The following is a 16,261-nucleotide window of genomic DNA, read 5'->3' on the forward strand; positions in this document are numbered from 1 at the left end:
CATTTCCTAGTTTCGTTCAGCCACAGACGGTTCTTTCCTATTTTTAGTGTAGTCACAGACGGTCGTTAGGACTCTTGGTCTGGCTTTTGTTACAAGAATGTTCGACCTTTCCTGTTTTCTTCGATAATGGAATAATTGCACCTTGGCAGTCCTAGCCCGATGTCCTGCATATAGTAGATCCAGCTAGCATGTTGTGTTGCCTTTATTTTCTAAAACTTTTACAGCCTTTTTCACCCTTTCTGGAAAATCATTAGAAGGTAGTTTAGAATGAAGTACCTATATTTGATGAAATTTGTTCTGCTTGTCTTTTTTGCTTGGTAGCTATTGAGCACATTTTCTTAAAATTAATAGCATTTATTGTTTATAGTCTTTTCATTTATTGCAATTGCTTCAAACCAAAACTTTTCAAACCACAAAAAAATCTGCAAGATGTCTCCATTGTTAGTTTCAAATGTATTCCATCCAAATTACTTATCTTACTTGTATTCAAATCAAAATCGTTTCGAAATGTGCTACGCTACCATGGATCAACAATTTCATGAAAGTATTGTTATGTGAACTTGACAGAAAAGTTGCTGTTGGGCATTTTTAAAAATTCGTTTTTGTTTACTAATAAATTCGAAATCTTTTGCACTTTAGTTATTCACCTAAATTCTTCAAAATTATCTAAAAATCTAGGCTGCCACTAACAACTAGGTAACGTCACAGACACGATCATCATAAAATTCAAACAGTTTATTTGATTTCATTTTTGAAATACCCTGACACAAGTTGAGATCTCAAAAGAAAAGATGTCAAGTAAACATTCCGTTGAATTTTCTTTGCGTACTTTCTGATGTCTTTCTCTGCAAAATGAAATGCAACATATAATTATAGGCCTAACTAATACTGTTTTATTCTATCGATCAACAAAAGACATAATTTATAATTATCTCTAAACATTATCTCTATCTCTATCTCTAAACAATTTATAATAAACTCTAAACAATTAAAAGAATAATAAATTTAAATGTGCAGATATACGATACTTACTAGTAGCAGTAGGTGAATTTGTAGCTGGAAGCACAAGGGGCTCTGTAGACCCAACTGTAAAAGCTGCCACAATAATAAGCAGGAGCGCATGTGGCTCTCACTTTGCAAGTGTAACCACAAGCGAAGTTTTGGACAAGCTTGGGAATAAGAACATTCCAGTGGTTATCGAAGTCAGCCTCGTAGCTCTTGCATCGTCTAACAAGAAGGTCGACGTAGCAATCGGACATGTATGCGCCCCAGCTGTAGCAAGTGTAGTATTTGCTGAAGTAAGACTTGAGCATTGTGTAGTATTGGTCCAAGTGACATTGTTTAGCCTGAAAAAGGTAAATATAGATTGGTAATGTTTGCAAACCGCACAATTTGCAAAGGTTTTACACAATTCAATTATGGTGAATCATTTCAACAAACAAACACCAAATACGTACGGCAGCAAGTTTCTCGACAAAGTAAGCTCGCTTCTTGGCAACAGAATCTCTGAGTTTCTTCTCATAGTCAGCGATGGCAACCTTTCTCTTGGCAATGCAAGCATCAAACATGGCTTGGATCTTGGCGATGTAAGCTTTGAATGCCTTTTCGTAAGCATCTTGTGACTTTTGGTGCTTCATGTAACAATCGGAAATTCGTTGATTAAGTTGGGTCCAATACTTTGAGCAAGCTTCCTCTCGAACTTGTTCAAGTTCTTTTTTCACTCTAGCGAGTTCAGCAATTTGATAAGCAGTAAGAGTGCTGGAGCTGAAATAAGCAACTCATGAAAAAGGATTGACAAGTAAATATAATAATCATTTTAATTTTTATCGAAACGATAACAACATTTGTTTCCGGATATTTTCCATTTTCAATTGAATTATATTCCACAAGTAGAAAAACGCCCCAACTGGATTATGATTTGAATTAAAAGTAAAGTTGTGGTTGTATTTAAGAAAAGAAAATTACTGAAATGAAATAAAACACAAAAAGCGTAGCCTAGGCTTACAATAAGATGAGACAAAATTTAATGGATCAAAAAGGAACTTTGAAAATATTCCCGATAATGTACAGTAAATTAATCTTATTTTTGCATTTCGATTAAATGTAAATAAAATTACGAAAAATAGCTTCTCTCAATTTTATGCTTTTCATTTTGTTGGCTTGGATGAAAATATTTGATGCATGTTTTTACTTACCAGTAAAGGAATCGTCGCCTCAAACTTTCGAGGTAAGCGGCATGTCTATCCTTGACGCATTGTTCAAAAGCAAGCTTGTATTGAACGTGGTAATCGATCCACTTGTTCTTCCAGGTGTAAAACTGGGTGTTACGTTCCTTGAGAGCATCCTCCATCTTCTTAGTCAATTCAGCGATGAGTGGAGCAACACTTCCGGCGGCGGCATCTGGAAAGCAAAGTCTTTGTATTTTACAAAATGACAAGTTAAAGGCAATACTTCAGTTTTTAGATGATTTCTTTTTGTTGTTACAATTTTTGTTAGATCATTTTTAAATTTGATATTCGAAGCTATATCCTGAGTTTTGTGACTTTTTTTCACTTCCTCTTTCTTTTATTCGAACTCGCACTCTCTTTCCTATATCTTATGTTTGGCACGCTCACAACAAACAAAGTGTTGCCTTCGTGCCAAATCTTTGCATTCAGTAAATCATTCCGTCTTGAGCACGCTTTGAAGTTGCTTTTTTGTCGTTATTAACATTATCCAGACCCCTGCTGTGTTACGGCGAGTATGAATTTTCGCTTCGATGGTTGGAAATAAAACATAGCCTAATAGTGAAGTCGGATGAAAAATATTCTATTACTATAATTAAGTGATATCTTTCATGCTTAATCAATAAACTATGCAAGGGTATGACAACATTGTTATATTTTGTTACAATCTTTGACACTTTTGTAACTTACTGACGTCACAAGTTTTCAAGTTCTTGTAAGTGACAAACTTGTACTTATAAACGAAAGGAGCAAGATAGTATTGCTTGCAAGCATAAGTGTTCTTGTAAGTGTACCAGCATCCGAGAGATTTGCTGAAAAACAAGGAAATGGAGTGAAATAGATTTAACCGCTATTTGCTAAACTTTTTGCATTTTTAGTCTTACATGAAGCGTTTCATAATAAATGTAGGTACAAGATAACTAGTACGTTTGCAACAAGCCTGCTCACCAGCTGCTGTAATAAGATTTTTTGTAGAATCTGAGACTAGCATTGGACATGTAACATCGGTATGCGCAAGTGTAGTAGTTGATGAGCTTGTTCTTGTATTCGTTAAGCTTGGTTCTGTATGCACTGACAATATCTTGGACTTTGTACTTTTCTTGATAGTGGTAATCGTAAACGGCATAGTAAGCTTTGTATCCAAGCCAATAGTCGGCTTCGCCACCTGCAAAATAATCACATGTGAGATGTACTTAACAAAGCCTACGATATTTGGGTAGCTGGTTGCATTTGAACTGATTTAGAGGTTCGTTTGCTATAAAAAGATAAACCCAAATAAAGCTAAACAAAAAAAACTTATAAACAAACCAGAAACACCATCTCTACTTTTAACGGTTTAGAACCAGAGCCAGAATAGTTGTTGCGGTATACAGTATCGAAACAAAATTTGAAGCATTATTGTTTGACACTGGGCTTGATTAAATAACGCAAGAAGCCTGCATAGGTAAAAATATGTTAGTTTGTTAGATTTTGATTTGTTATTAAACGGTCGTAAATAAGTAGTTTGGTACGTAATATAATATTATATTACTGAAAAGAGAATCCAAAAGCTTGCGAAGGCCTTCCTTGTTCTTGAGAACGATTGAATAAAGGTAAGTGTCGTATTTTGAGACGTAATCGTTGATCTTCGTTTCAAGAGCCTTCTTGTATTCAGCGATCTTTGCAAGTCGAGTGTTCAAGCAATCTTCAGCGCTGCAATGTTTCGCTGTTAGCATCAATGTTATACCACAGTGCGCCTTACTTCTTGCCAGCTTCTTAATAAGTTTAATAATATCGCCTCGTAGCCATGCTGCTGCATTCATTCATCACTGCATTCATCATTTCCTTGTAGTTTTAATTTTAGTTTTAATTTCGCTTTAACAATAGTCTACATATTATTCCACAATTAGGCCCAGAGTAGGCCTCAAGTGAAAACTTTTAAAGAAAATGTTACTCACGCCTTGACAATCTTAGCATGGTACTCGGAAAGAGTCTTAATCTTGGAAGCAATGAGAGAGTTGTAACTGGCGAAAATTGCGGCTCGTTTTTCATCAAGCTTCTTGTTGTAGGCAGCGATCTTGGCATCTCTATCATTGATGTAGATCAAACCACCACAACTGAAATAGAAAACATCTGATTGGTGACAAAGTCATTAGAGGTTATAAATTACGAGCAATGATGTGTAATCAACAAACTCACGTTCTGTAAGCGTAGTACATGGTCAAGTACTTCTTGTAGTATTCCTTGTATTCAGCATGGATAGCATCAATCTTCTTCATGAATTCGTCTCTCTTGGTGTACATAGCTGCACTCATTTTAGTGAGGGAGGTTGCCAAGCAGTTCCTGACTTCACTGGTGACATCAGCAACGCTCTTTTCTGAAATGTCAACAGCCAATGGTTTTGCTGTAGATATAGCGAGATCGGCTTTATTTTGAATCCGAAATAGAAATTCATTTTGTCATAATATAGGCAGGTCTATCTATTAAACGTCGATCACCAGAATGCTCAACAGTTTTACTCACCGGACCATCCAGCCTTTCCGCAATCTTCACCGGGGTAAACCTTCAAGATGGGGGAGTAGTAGCTTGAAGAGCACCAAGTGCTTGGGAAGTAGAAAGTGTATCTGTAGCATGATGTTGTAGGATAGACGTAGAAATTGTGGCTACAGTAGTAGCTATAGGTGTAAGCTGCGTTTGAGGCCTGAAACATGTCAACATATTCTCAATGGTTAGTTAAAATTTTCACAATACGATAACTTTTATAATAATCGATTGAATTAATAAATTTTTGTGGATAGGTATTAGTAGCTACAACACATTTTCCAACGCAAATATTAAAATAAACTTTTAATGATCTCGTAGCCTACAACATTCTAATGGATTACAAATGTGCTATAAATTCAGACTTACGGCAATGCACGCCAAAAGAACCAACAAAAGTCTCATCTCGGTGTGTGTTCTTTGCTGTCGAAAAAACTCGATAATCTTTCGTTGAACGCTCACCTTTTTATAAGAAATTCGCTCCATGCAACACCACTCAAAACTCCATTAGCTCCAGGATGTATGTTTTGTTGAGCGAGCGCAAGCTAAGTTGAAGTATCATCATTGTGGAAGGGTTTGAGCTAATGGCCTTAATTAACATATCCTGGAGATATGATGCAAACATACAATGTTATGGAAAATGGTCTATAACTTGTTGCTATGAAGCTTTGGCCTGTGCACCTTCAGCAGATTATGCTAATGGTGATTGCGAAGGATATTCTAGTTTTATTTTCATTTGTTTCGCGTTCCGTAGGCCGTCGGTCGATACAGCGCAAGAGCATGTGACTATGTCTTTGGGAAGACACTGAAAGGCATGCCGTCTGTTGCGGAGTGATGGCGCTCTTTGACTATAGTCCTTGATGTCTCATGTTTATGAGTAACACTACCGAATGCTGCTCTAGAAAGAAATGTTTACGGCTCTTCTTGGGGTTATGGGCTGCTGAACTGAACATGCGTTGTATAAACTTTCCCCGTGAAAGCCCAAGAAACAAGGAGGTAAACATTTTAATAGCCTTAGGTCGGGCCTGGCCAACATTCGGCTTTCGAGCCGCCTGCGGTATTTCTCCAAGTTTTATGCGACTCCTACGTTCAGTATAACTCGACTTTGGTTAAAGTCACCCATGTGTTTTTGTTAAATCAAGTCATTAAAAGCTTTGACAGCGCGATTGCATAATAGACTATTTTTGAACAAACAAACCATGCTTCATGCAGTAGGCTATAGTTCGTCATAATCAAGTACAGTACTTGAACAATTTCACAACTATTCCGCATTGTCATTTATTGTAATTAGGAATCCATTGATGAACTTAACAAGTTACAATAAGTTTCCACAAAGCACCACGTCTACCCTTCATGTTTTTTTACCAGATACTTTACAGTCAAGCTTAGTTTTTGAAGGACTTCGATGCTCAACAGAAGATTTTAGAAAAACAGAATGAAAATGATCACCAGGCATTTGATAAATAATGTGACTTGCGTTCTTCTGGTGACTGTAGGCTACTAAGTTATTTCCTGATGTTAAGGTTATTACCCAGCTTTTATTAGCGACGTTTCGTCAGTCAGCACGACTGACTTTATCAAGGGGGCTGAAACAAGTGAAAACAACCTGTTCAGCAACAAATGGCTAAACACAAAAACATACTGACGAAATGAATAAGTAGCAAGAATCAGAGTTTAAAAACGCAACAATTAAGATTACCGCTTAGTTTAATTGATAACGCAGTGATGCCTAAAAACAGTAGGATACTATCCAACTGCGAAAAATTATCTCTTCATCATGAAGAAACGTTGAAATAATATGAGACAAGACAGAAATGGAATGGCAAATACAACGATATGTTTTCAACAGAGTTTATTGTTTCGTAACATTTTGATTTACTATTCCATCATTTTCCCTCTGCTTACGTTTGTTTTCTTCTTCATTATTGACTCAATGCAGAGCAACAAGATTATTTCCAAAAATTTAACTTCCGTTGCCTTTACTGACAGGTAGGCTACAGTACCGTATTGAAGTAGGTTTTTTTTTTTTTTTTTTTTTTTTTTTATTGAAGTAGGCCAATTTGAAGTTGGCAAAATGAATTGAATACCGGTAAACTTGAAAATTTTAATGTTTTGTTATTCAACCTCTTATTTGTTGCTTCCAAAAGAATAGGTTATCTGCAGAAACATAAATTATTTTATTTTGCTAGTTCAGGGTTTTCTTTAACAAACTATGAAGGTTTTTACAGCTATTTGAAATAGCATGGTTTTCAAAAGCCCTATCAGTTTAAAAGCATTACAGTTAGCAAAGCTACTGGATGTTCCTGCTTATGCTTTTCTGCGATCAAACACTGCTTTCGTTGGATGTCGTTGCTCAGCATATTATGAATTATTGTTTTATTGTTTTGAGGATCTACGCATGCACTTGGGAAACTTATCAGCTGTTATTAGTGTGCGTGGTTGAACAGAGCTTTGAAACAGAATATCATTTGTCCAATAACGATGTCATTAAAAACCAATTCACGAGTCCAAAACATTGATTTTCACCAACATGGATAAGTTTCTTTCTAATATCACATATTAATTTGTTAAATTTTTTAAGTAAATCGTTGTTCCGGAAAATGACAATGAAGTATAGGCTAGGTGGTAAATTGATCAATGGCGTAGCCTACATTGGCCTTTTACCAACTACCTCACTGCAATTAACTATGAAATTTTTTTTCAGACCTCTAATATTAGCTCACCTCCATTACTGCAATTATGAATCCATTAATAAACCAAACCTGTTGCTAAATGACCGCATGCTGGAAAGTTGCATGCTTTGAAGCCATGCTTTGAAGCCTGCTGAAACATTGTGAACACAAGTGATGTAGCCTACGCGTGCAGTATACAAAAAATATTGACGTTGTCAGCACAAACGCAAACGTTCGAAAAACCATACGCCGTATGCGTCAAAATGATATGTTAAAAAGTCGGCGGCGTCAGCGTCAGCGCATTCACTAAGGTAAACTCATTTTGTTTGCTAGGTGCCAAACATTCACATGGTATAAACCACTCGAAACAAACAAGTTTGATTTTGAATTTCCACCAAGAAACACAAGCATCTGAAAGTGTTCATCTTTTTTAACAACTTTGATAGGTGGCAAGTGGCCATTTTTCGAATTTCAGTTTGATAAAAAAAATGCAAACAACAGCTAAGACATTAAAAAGTATACGTTGACGCTATACGCTAAAAAACCGCAAAAACTTTACGGCATAGCCTCAAGCGACAACTATCCAAAAAATGTGGCCGTAAGCGTTAGCGTAAACAAAAATTCTACGACGCAAGTCTACGGCGTAGAATTTGCGGCGTATACGTACATCTCTGGTGAACACTCAAAAAAGTGGTCAATGTACGCCAGCACTGAAATTGATTGCTTCGATTATGAATCCATTAATAAACCAAACCTGTTGCTATAAGTTTCTAAAAACAATGACAGCATGCTTGGTGTTCTCAACAATATAGGTGCTCTGCAGCCAAAGGCAGATTTGAAGGACTTCTTTGTTTAGTAGGCCTAAATGGTCTGTTGTTTCAGACATGAAGTTTTCTACTTCGTCGGTGCATTTGCAACAATATTTAACACATTATTATCGTTAGTTTTCAAGTGTGATGCTCCAATTAGTGAAATCTAGAAACTGAGAATTAATTACGTAACTTTCTTCTATTAAAACTAAAATGCCAGAATATTTTAATTTTTTCAAATTGCACGTGGAGTCAATTTCAATCAAAATGTATTGATGGACATTGCGCGTTATCTCAAGAAAAGAGTTTGGTAACTACAGTACAATCTACTGACAAAGTGTTTGCTCATTCTTGTTGCATCCAAAAATAGCCTTTTAGTAAAAACTGCTGCTGGGCTACGAAACATCAAAGAGCCCAACATAAAATGCCTCAAAACAAAATGTATCAAACAGCCCATTCCACATGCCCCAAATTCAAATGAAATACATGCGGACATCTTCACCAACGTCCTCACAGAGCTTTCTTTTGCGGGAGGAATATGGGAGCGCCTGAATAAGCAATATTTTAACTTAACCAAATAAAACCTCAAAATAACAAAGGACATGATCCTCTACAATCCATTCCCCCACAAACAAAAGAAGAATCCAATATCATTGATCCTGATGAATGTCAAAAGCATACCATCATCAAAAAAAGATATCTCTGGATATTAGCGACACATACATATGGAGCACAAAACGGTCCACTATCCAAGCCCACTGGGTATTCATGACAAAAACAAAAGACATAACACAAAAACATAACATTTTTGTCATTTGACATTTCCATTTCTCCTAAACCTCCTCTTACGATCAGAAAAAAGACGAACCAGTTGAGATTTTCTCCTCAACCGTCTCTCTCAGCCATTTTTGATGATAGGGATACTAATTGAAGAGGTGGGCTTCACTAGTTTAGCACGGTGGTAGATAATCTTTGAAAATTTTTAAACAGCCACTGGTGTAACAACCAATGTTTAGCCCGTCCCTCTCACTTATCTAAAACGGCCTGATACCGGAAGAGTGATTGCAGCAGGGATATATTCAACCGTCCCTCTCCCTCGTTCCACTCGCTTTGGGATGATAGGATTGCATCGGCCCATTCAAAGAAGACTCTGGGGTCAGCAAAAGCTACCCTCCCTCTCTGACATCTCCTCCAAATGAGATGTCAGATTGAAGTGGCCCTTTTTCCACACGTTCGTGCCCTTCTTCAAACGAGCACCAAAAATAAACACACACATACAAAAAAAATCTAAAGTAAAATTTTCTCTTTACCACAACGTGCTAGTTCTCGAGCTTGAAACGCCACTTCTTAGTCTGCTCCAACATCAGCAAGAGGAAAGTTGAGACATGCAGATAAGCGACCTGCAGATTACAAATACGCACACCGAGTGATCACGCAAAACTCTTTGTCTCTATGGAATTGAAATGGGCATGTAGATTTGCGTTATATTACGTTACGTTCTCACATGCGCATCGCAGCGATCCTTCAATTGGCCCGCGTTATGAGCTCGAAGCTTTGACGCAGTGTGTTTTCAGCTCTTTGGCGGTGTTTCTGAATGATTCCTGGTTTTGTGTGGCTGAAGAGTGGTCGATCACCATCATTTCCTAGTTTCGTTCAGCCACAGACGGTTCTTTCCTATTTTTGGTGTCGTCACAGACGGTCGTAAGGACTCCTGCTCTGGCTTTTGTTACAAGAATGTTCGACTTTTCCTGTTTTATTTGATGATGGAATAATTGCACCTTGACAGTCCTAGCCCGGATGTCCTGCATAAGGTAGACCCAGCTAGCAGGTTGTGTTGCCTTTATTTTCAAAAACCTTTACAGCCTTATTTAATTTAACAGAGGAGTCATTAGAAAGTGGTTTTAGAAAGCAGTAACTACATATTTGATGTAATTTTTTCTGGTTGGGTTTTTTGCGTGGAATTGAGCACTTTTTGTTATTAGCATTTGTTGAATAGCATTTATTGTTTATATTTTTTATTTATTTATTGCAATTACTTCAAACCAAAACTTTTTGAAACAAAAATAAAGCCTGCAAGATGTTTCAAATGTATTTCATCTAAATGACTTCCCTTTTTTGCTTGGTAGCTATTGAGCACTTTTTGTAATATTAATATCATTTATTGTTTATAGTCTTTTTATTTATTGCAATTACTTCAAACCAAAACTTTTCGAAACAAAAATAAAGTTTGCAAAATGTCTCTATCTTTAGTTTCAAATGTGTTTTATCCAAATGACTTCTCTACTTTTCCTTCAAATCTAGATCGTTTCGAAGTGTGCAAGGCTACTACTGACCAACAATTTCATGGAAGTATTGTTATGTGAACTTGACAGAAAGGTTGCTGTTGGGCATTTTTAAAAATTCGTTTTTGTTTGCTAATAAATTCGTAAACTTTTTCATTTTATTTATTCACCTAAATTCTTCAAAATTATCTAAAAATCTAGGCTGCCACTAACAACTAGGTAACGTCACGGACACGATCATCATAAAATTCAAATAGTTTATTTGATTTCATTTTTGAAATACCCTGACACAAGTTGAGGTCTCAAAAGAAAAGATGTCAAGTAAACATTCCGTTGAATTTTCTTTGCGTACTTTCTGATGTCTTTTTCTGCAAAATGAAATGCAACATATAATTATAGGCCTAACTGATACTGTTTTATTTTATCGATCAAAGAAAGACATAATTTATAATTATCTTTTCCATTGCAGGTTTGAATTAAACATTTACATGAAATGAAACTATTTCCAGATTGCAGTGAGATTGCTTGTGGCTGCCTTTAAATAAATAGCCAACGGTTTTTTAACATGTTGAAGTTACTCCAATACTTGTATACGGTAGATCTAAACTCTAAACGCTTAAAAGAATAATAAATTTAAATGTGCAGATATACGATACTTACTAGTAGCAGTAGGTGAATTTGTAGCTGGAAGCACAGGGGGCTCTGTAGACCCAACTGTAGAAGCTGCCACAATAATAAGCAGGAGCGCATGTGGCTCTCACTTTGCAAGTGTAACCACAAGCGAAGTTTTGGACAAGCTTGGGAATAAGAACATTCCAGTGGTTATCGAAGTCAGCCTCGTAGCTCTTGCATCGTCTAACAAGAAGGTCGACGTAGCAATCGGACATGTATGCGCCCCAGCTGTAGCAAGTGTAGTATTTGCTGAAGTAAGACTTGAGCATTGTGTAGTATTGGTCCAAGTGACATTGTTTAGCCTGAAAAAGGTAAATATAGATTGGTAATGTTTGCAAACCTCACAATTTTCAAAGGTTTTACACAATTCAATTATGGTGAATCATTTCAACAAACAAACACCAAATACGTACGGCAGCAAGTTTCTCGACAAAGTAAGCTCGCTTCTTGGCAACAGAATCTCTGAGTTTCTTCTCATAGTCAGCGATGGCAACCTTTCTCTTGGCAATGCAAGCATCAAACATGGCTTGGATCTTGGCGATGTAAGCTTTGAATGCCTTTTCGTAAGCATCTTGTGACTTTTGGTGCTTCGTGTAACAATCGGAAATTCGTTGATTAAGTTGGGTCCAGTACTTTGAGCAAGCTTCCTCTCGCACTTGTTCAAGTTCTTTTTTCACTCTAGCGAGTTCAGCAATTTGATAAGCAGTAAGAGTGCTGGAACTGAAACAAGCAACTTATGAAAAAGTGTTGGCAAGTAAATAAAACAATTATCTTAATTTTAATCGAAACGATAACAACATTTGTTTCCGGATATTTTCCATTTTCAATTGAATTATATTCCACAAGTAGAAAAACGCCCCAACTGGATTATGATTTGAATTAAAAGTAAAGTTGTGGTTGTATTTAAGAAAAGAAAATTACTGAAATGAAATAAAACACAAAGAAGCGTAGCCTAAGCCTACAATAGTAATGGGACAAAATTTAATGGATCAAAAAGGAACTTTGAAAATATTCCCGATAATGTACAGTAAATTAATCTTATTTTTGCATTTCGATTAAATGTAAATAAAATTACGAAAAATAGCTTCTCTCAATTTTATGCTTTTCATTTTGTTGGCTTGGATGAAAAAATGTGATGCATGTTTTTACTTACCAGTAAAGGAATCGTCGCCTCAAACTTTCGAGGTAAGCGGCATGTCTATCCTTGACGCATTGTTCAAAAGCAAGCTTGTATTGAACGTGGTAATCGATCCACTTGTTCTTCCAGGTGTAAAACTGGGTGTTACGTTCCTTGAGAGCATCCTCCATCTTCTTAGTCAATTCAGCGATGAGTGGAGCAACACTTCCGGCGGCGGCATCTGGAAAGCAAAGTCTTTGTATTTTACAAAATGACAAGTTAAAGGCAATACTTCAGTTTTTAGATGATTTCTTTTTGTTGTTACAATTTTTGTTAGATCATTTTTAAATTTGATATTCGAAGCTACATCCTGAGTTTTGTGACTTTTTTTCACTTCCTCTTTCTTTTATTCGAACTCGCACTCTCTTTCCTATATCTTATGTTTGGCACGCTCACAACAAACAAAGTGTTGCCTTCGTGCCAAATCTTTGCATTCAGTAAATCATTCCGTCTTGAGCACGCTTTGAAGTTGCTTTTTTGTCGTTATTAACATTTTCCAGACCCCTGCTGTGTTACGGCGAGTATGAATTTTCGCTTCGATGGTTGGAAATAAAACATAGCCTAATAGTGAAGTCGGATGAAAAATATTCTATTACTATAATTAAGTGATATCTTTCATGCTTAGTCAATAAACTATGCAAGGGTATGACAACATTGTTATATTTTGTTACAATCTTTGACACTTTTGTAACTTACTGACGTCACAAGTTTTCAAGTTCTTGTAAGTGACAAACTTGTACTTATAAACGAAAGGAGCAAGATAGTATTGCTTGCAAGCATAAGTGTTCTTGTAAGTGTACCAGCATCCGAGAGATTTGCTGAAAAACAAGGAAATGGAGTGAAATAGATTTAACCGCTATTTGCTAAACTTTTTGCATTTTTAGTCTTACATGAAGCGTTTCATAATAAATGTAGGTACAAGATAACTAGTACGTTTGCAACAAGCCTGCTCACCAGCTGCTGTAATAAGATTTTTTGTAGAATCTGAGACTAGCATTGGACATGTAACATCGGTATGCGCAAGTGTAGTAGTTGATGAGCTTGTTCTTGTATTCGTTAAGCTTGGTTCTGTATGCACTGACAATATCTTGGACTTTGTACTTTTCTTGATAGTGGTAATCGTAAACGGCATAGTAAGCTTTGTATCCAAGCCAATAGTCGGCTTCGCCACCTGCAAAATAATCACATGTGAGATGTACTTAACAAAGCCTACGATATTTGGGTAGCTGGTTGCATTTGAACTGATTTAGAGGTTCGTTTGCTATAAAAAGATAAACCCAAATAAAGCTAAACAAAAAAAACTTATAAACAAACCAGAAACACCATCTCTACTTTTAACGGTTTAGAACCAGAGCCAGAATAGTTGTTGCGGTATACAGTATCGAAACAAAATTTGAAGCATTATTGTTTGACACTGGGCTTGATTAAATAACGCAAGAAGCCTGCATAGGTAAAAATATGTTAGTTTGTTAGATTTTGATTTGTTATTAAACGGTCGTAAATAAGTAGTTTGGTACGTAATATAATATTATATTACTGAAAAGAGAATCCAAAAGCTTGCGAAGGCCTTCCTTGTTCTTGAGAACGATTGAATAAAGGTAAGTGTCGTATTTTGAGACGTAATCGTTGATCTTCGTTTCAAGAGCCTTCTTGTATTCAGCGATCTTTGCAAGTCGAGTGTTCAAGCAATCTTCAGCGCTGCAATGTTTCGCTGTTAGCATCAATGTCATACCACAGTGCGCCTTACTTCTTGCCAGCTTCTTAATAAGTTTAATAATATCGCCTCGTAGCCATGCTGCTGCATTCATTCATCACTGCATTCATCATTTCCTTGTAGTTTTAATTTTAGTTTTAATTTCGCTTTAACAATAGTCTACATATTATTCCACAATTAGGCCCAGAGTAGGCCTGAAGTGAAAACTTTTAAAGAAAATGTTACTCACGCCTTGACAATCTTAGCATGGTACTCGGAAAGAGTCTTAATCTTGGAAGCAATGAGAGAGTTGTAACTGGCGAAAATTGCGGCTCGTTTTTCATCAAGCTTCTTGTTGTAGGCAGCGATCTTGGCATCTCTATCATTGATGTAGATCAAACCACCACAACTGAAATAGAAAACATCTGATTGGTGACAAAGTCATTAGAGGTTATAAATTACGAGCAATGATGTGTAATCAACAAACTCACGTTCTGTAAGCGTAGTACATGGTCAAGTACTTCTTGTAGTATTCCTTGTATTCAGCATGGATAGCATCAATCTTCTTCATGAATTCGTCTCTCTTGGTGTACATAGCTGCACTCATTTTAGTGAGGGAGGTTGCCAAGCAGTTCCTGACTTCACTGGTGACATCAGCAACGCTCTTTTCTGAAATGTCAACAGCCAATGGTTTTGCTGTAGATATAGCGAGATCGGCTTTATTTTGAATCCGAAATAGAAATTCATTTTGTCATAATATAGGCAGGTCTATCTATTAAACGTCGATCACCAGAATGCTCAACAGTTTTACTCACCGGACCATCCAGCCTTTCCGCAATCTTCACCGGGGTAAACCTTCAAGATGGGGGAGTAGTAGCTTGAAGAGCACCAAGTGCTTGGGAAGTAGAAAGTGTATCTGTAGCATGATGTTGTAGGATAGACGTAGAAATTGTGGCTACAGTAGTAGCTATAGGTGTAAGCTGCGTTTGAGGCCTGAAACATGTCAACATAATCTCAATGGTTAGTTAAAATTTTCACAATACGATAACTTTTATAATAATCGATTGAATTAATAAATTTTTGTGGATAGGTATTAGTAGCTACAACACATTTTCCAACGCAAATATTAAAATAAACTTTTAATGATCTCGTAGCCTACAACATTCTAATGGATTACAAATGTGCTATAAATTCAGACTTACGGCAATGCACGCCAAAAGAACCAACAAAAGTCTCATCTCGGTGTGTGTTCTTTGCTGTCGAAAAAACTCGATAATCTTTCGTTGAACGCTCACCTTTTTATAAGAAATTCGCTCCATGCAACACCACTCAAAACTTCATTAGCTCCAGGATGTATGTTTTGTTGAGCGAGCGCAAGCTAAGTTGAAGTATCATCATTGTGGAAGGGTTTGAGCTAATGGCCTTAATTAACATATCCTGGAGATATGATGCAAACATACAATGTTATGGAAAATGGTCTATAACTTGTTGCTATGAAGCTTTGGCCTGTGCACCTTCAGCAGATTATGCTAATGATGATTGCGAAGGATATTCTAGTTTTATTTTCATTTGTTTCGCGTTCCGTAGGCCGTCGGTCGATACAGCGCAAGAGCATGTGACTATGTCTTTGGGAAGACACTTAAAGGCATGCCGTCTGTTGCGGAGTGATGGCGCTCTTTGACTATAGTCCTTGATGTCTCATGTTTATGAGTAACACTACCGAATGCTGCTCTAGAAAGAAATGTTTACGGCTCTTCTTGGGGTTATGGGCTGCTGAACTGAACATGCGTTGTATAAACTTTCCCCGTGAAAGCCCAAGAAACAAGGAGGTAAACATTTTAATAGCCTTAGGTCGGGCCTGGCCAACATTCGGCTTTCGAGCCGCCTGCGGTATTTCTCCAAGTTTTATGCGACTCCTACGTTCAGTATAACTCGACTTTGGTTAAAGTCACCCATGTGTTTTTGTTCAATCAAGTCATTAAAAGCTTTGACAGCGCGATTGCATAATAGACTATTTTTGAACAAACAAACCATGCTTCATGCAGTAGGCTATAGTTCGTCATAATCAAGTACAGTACTTGAACAATTTCACAACTATTTCGCATTGTCATTTATTGTAATTAGGAATCCATTGATGAACTTAACAAGTTACAATAAGTTTCCACAAAGCACCACGTCTACCCTTCATGTTTTTTTACCAGATACTTTACA

The 16,261-nt window shown here is 36.8% G+C and overlaps 2 protein-coding genes across 2 annotated transcripts; both read right to left on the reverse strand.

Annotated features, from left to right (window-relative positions):
- Positions 1 to 714: 714 nt before the first annotated feature.
- Positions 715 to 5,206, reverse strand: LOC145765906 (uncharacterized). Its single transcript, XM_082577571.1, has 11 exons — positions 5,115 to 5,206; positions 4,728 to 4,905; positions 4,404 to 4,581; positions 4,163 to 4,321; positions 3,757 to 3,917; positions 3,174 to 3,390; positions 2,916 to 3,037; positions 2,196 to 2,400; positions 1,458 to 1,764; positions 1,033 to 1,346; positions 715 to 845 (listed from the first exon to the last, which is right to left on the reverse strand). Coding segments are annotated over exons 1-11 (1,878 nt in total). The 5' UTR covers positions 5,151 to 5,206; the 3' UTR covers positions 715 to 844.
- A 5,545-nt stretch (positions 5,207 to 10,751) lies between these two features.
- On the reverse strand, positions 10,752 to 15,344 carry LOC145767658 (uncharacterized). Its single transcript, XM_082579524.1, has 11 exons — positions 15,253 to 15,344; positions 14,866 to 15,043; positions 14,542 to 14,719; positions 14,301 to 14,459; positions 13,895 to 14,055; positions 13,312 to 13,528; positions 13,054 to 13,175; positions 12,334 to 12,538; positions 11,594 to 11,900; positions 11,169 to 11,482; positions 10,752 to 10,876 (listed from the first exon to the last, which is right to left on the reverse strand). Coding segments are annotated over exons 1-11 (1,878 nt in total). The 5' UTR covers positions 15,289 to 15,344; the 3' UTR covers positions 10,752 to 10,875.
- Between the last annotated feature and the right edge of the window lie 917 nt (positions 15,345 to 16,261).

This window comes from Aplidium turbinatum, chromosome 3, assembly GCF_918807975.1.
Source record: "Aplidium turbinatum chromosome 3, kaAplTurb1.1, whole genome shotgun sequence".
Taxonomy (NCBI): Eukaryota; Metazoa; Chordata; class Ascidiacea; order Aplousobranchia; family Polyclinidae; genus Aplidium; species Aplidium turbinatum.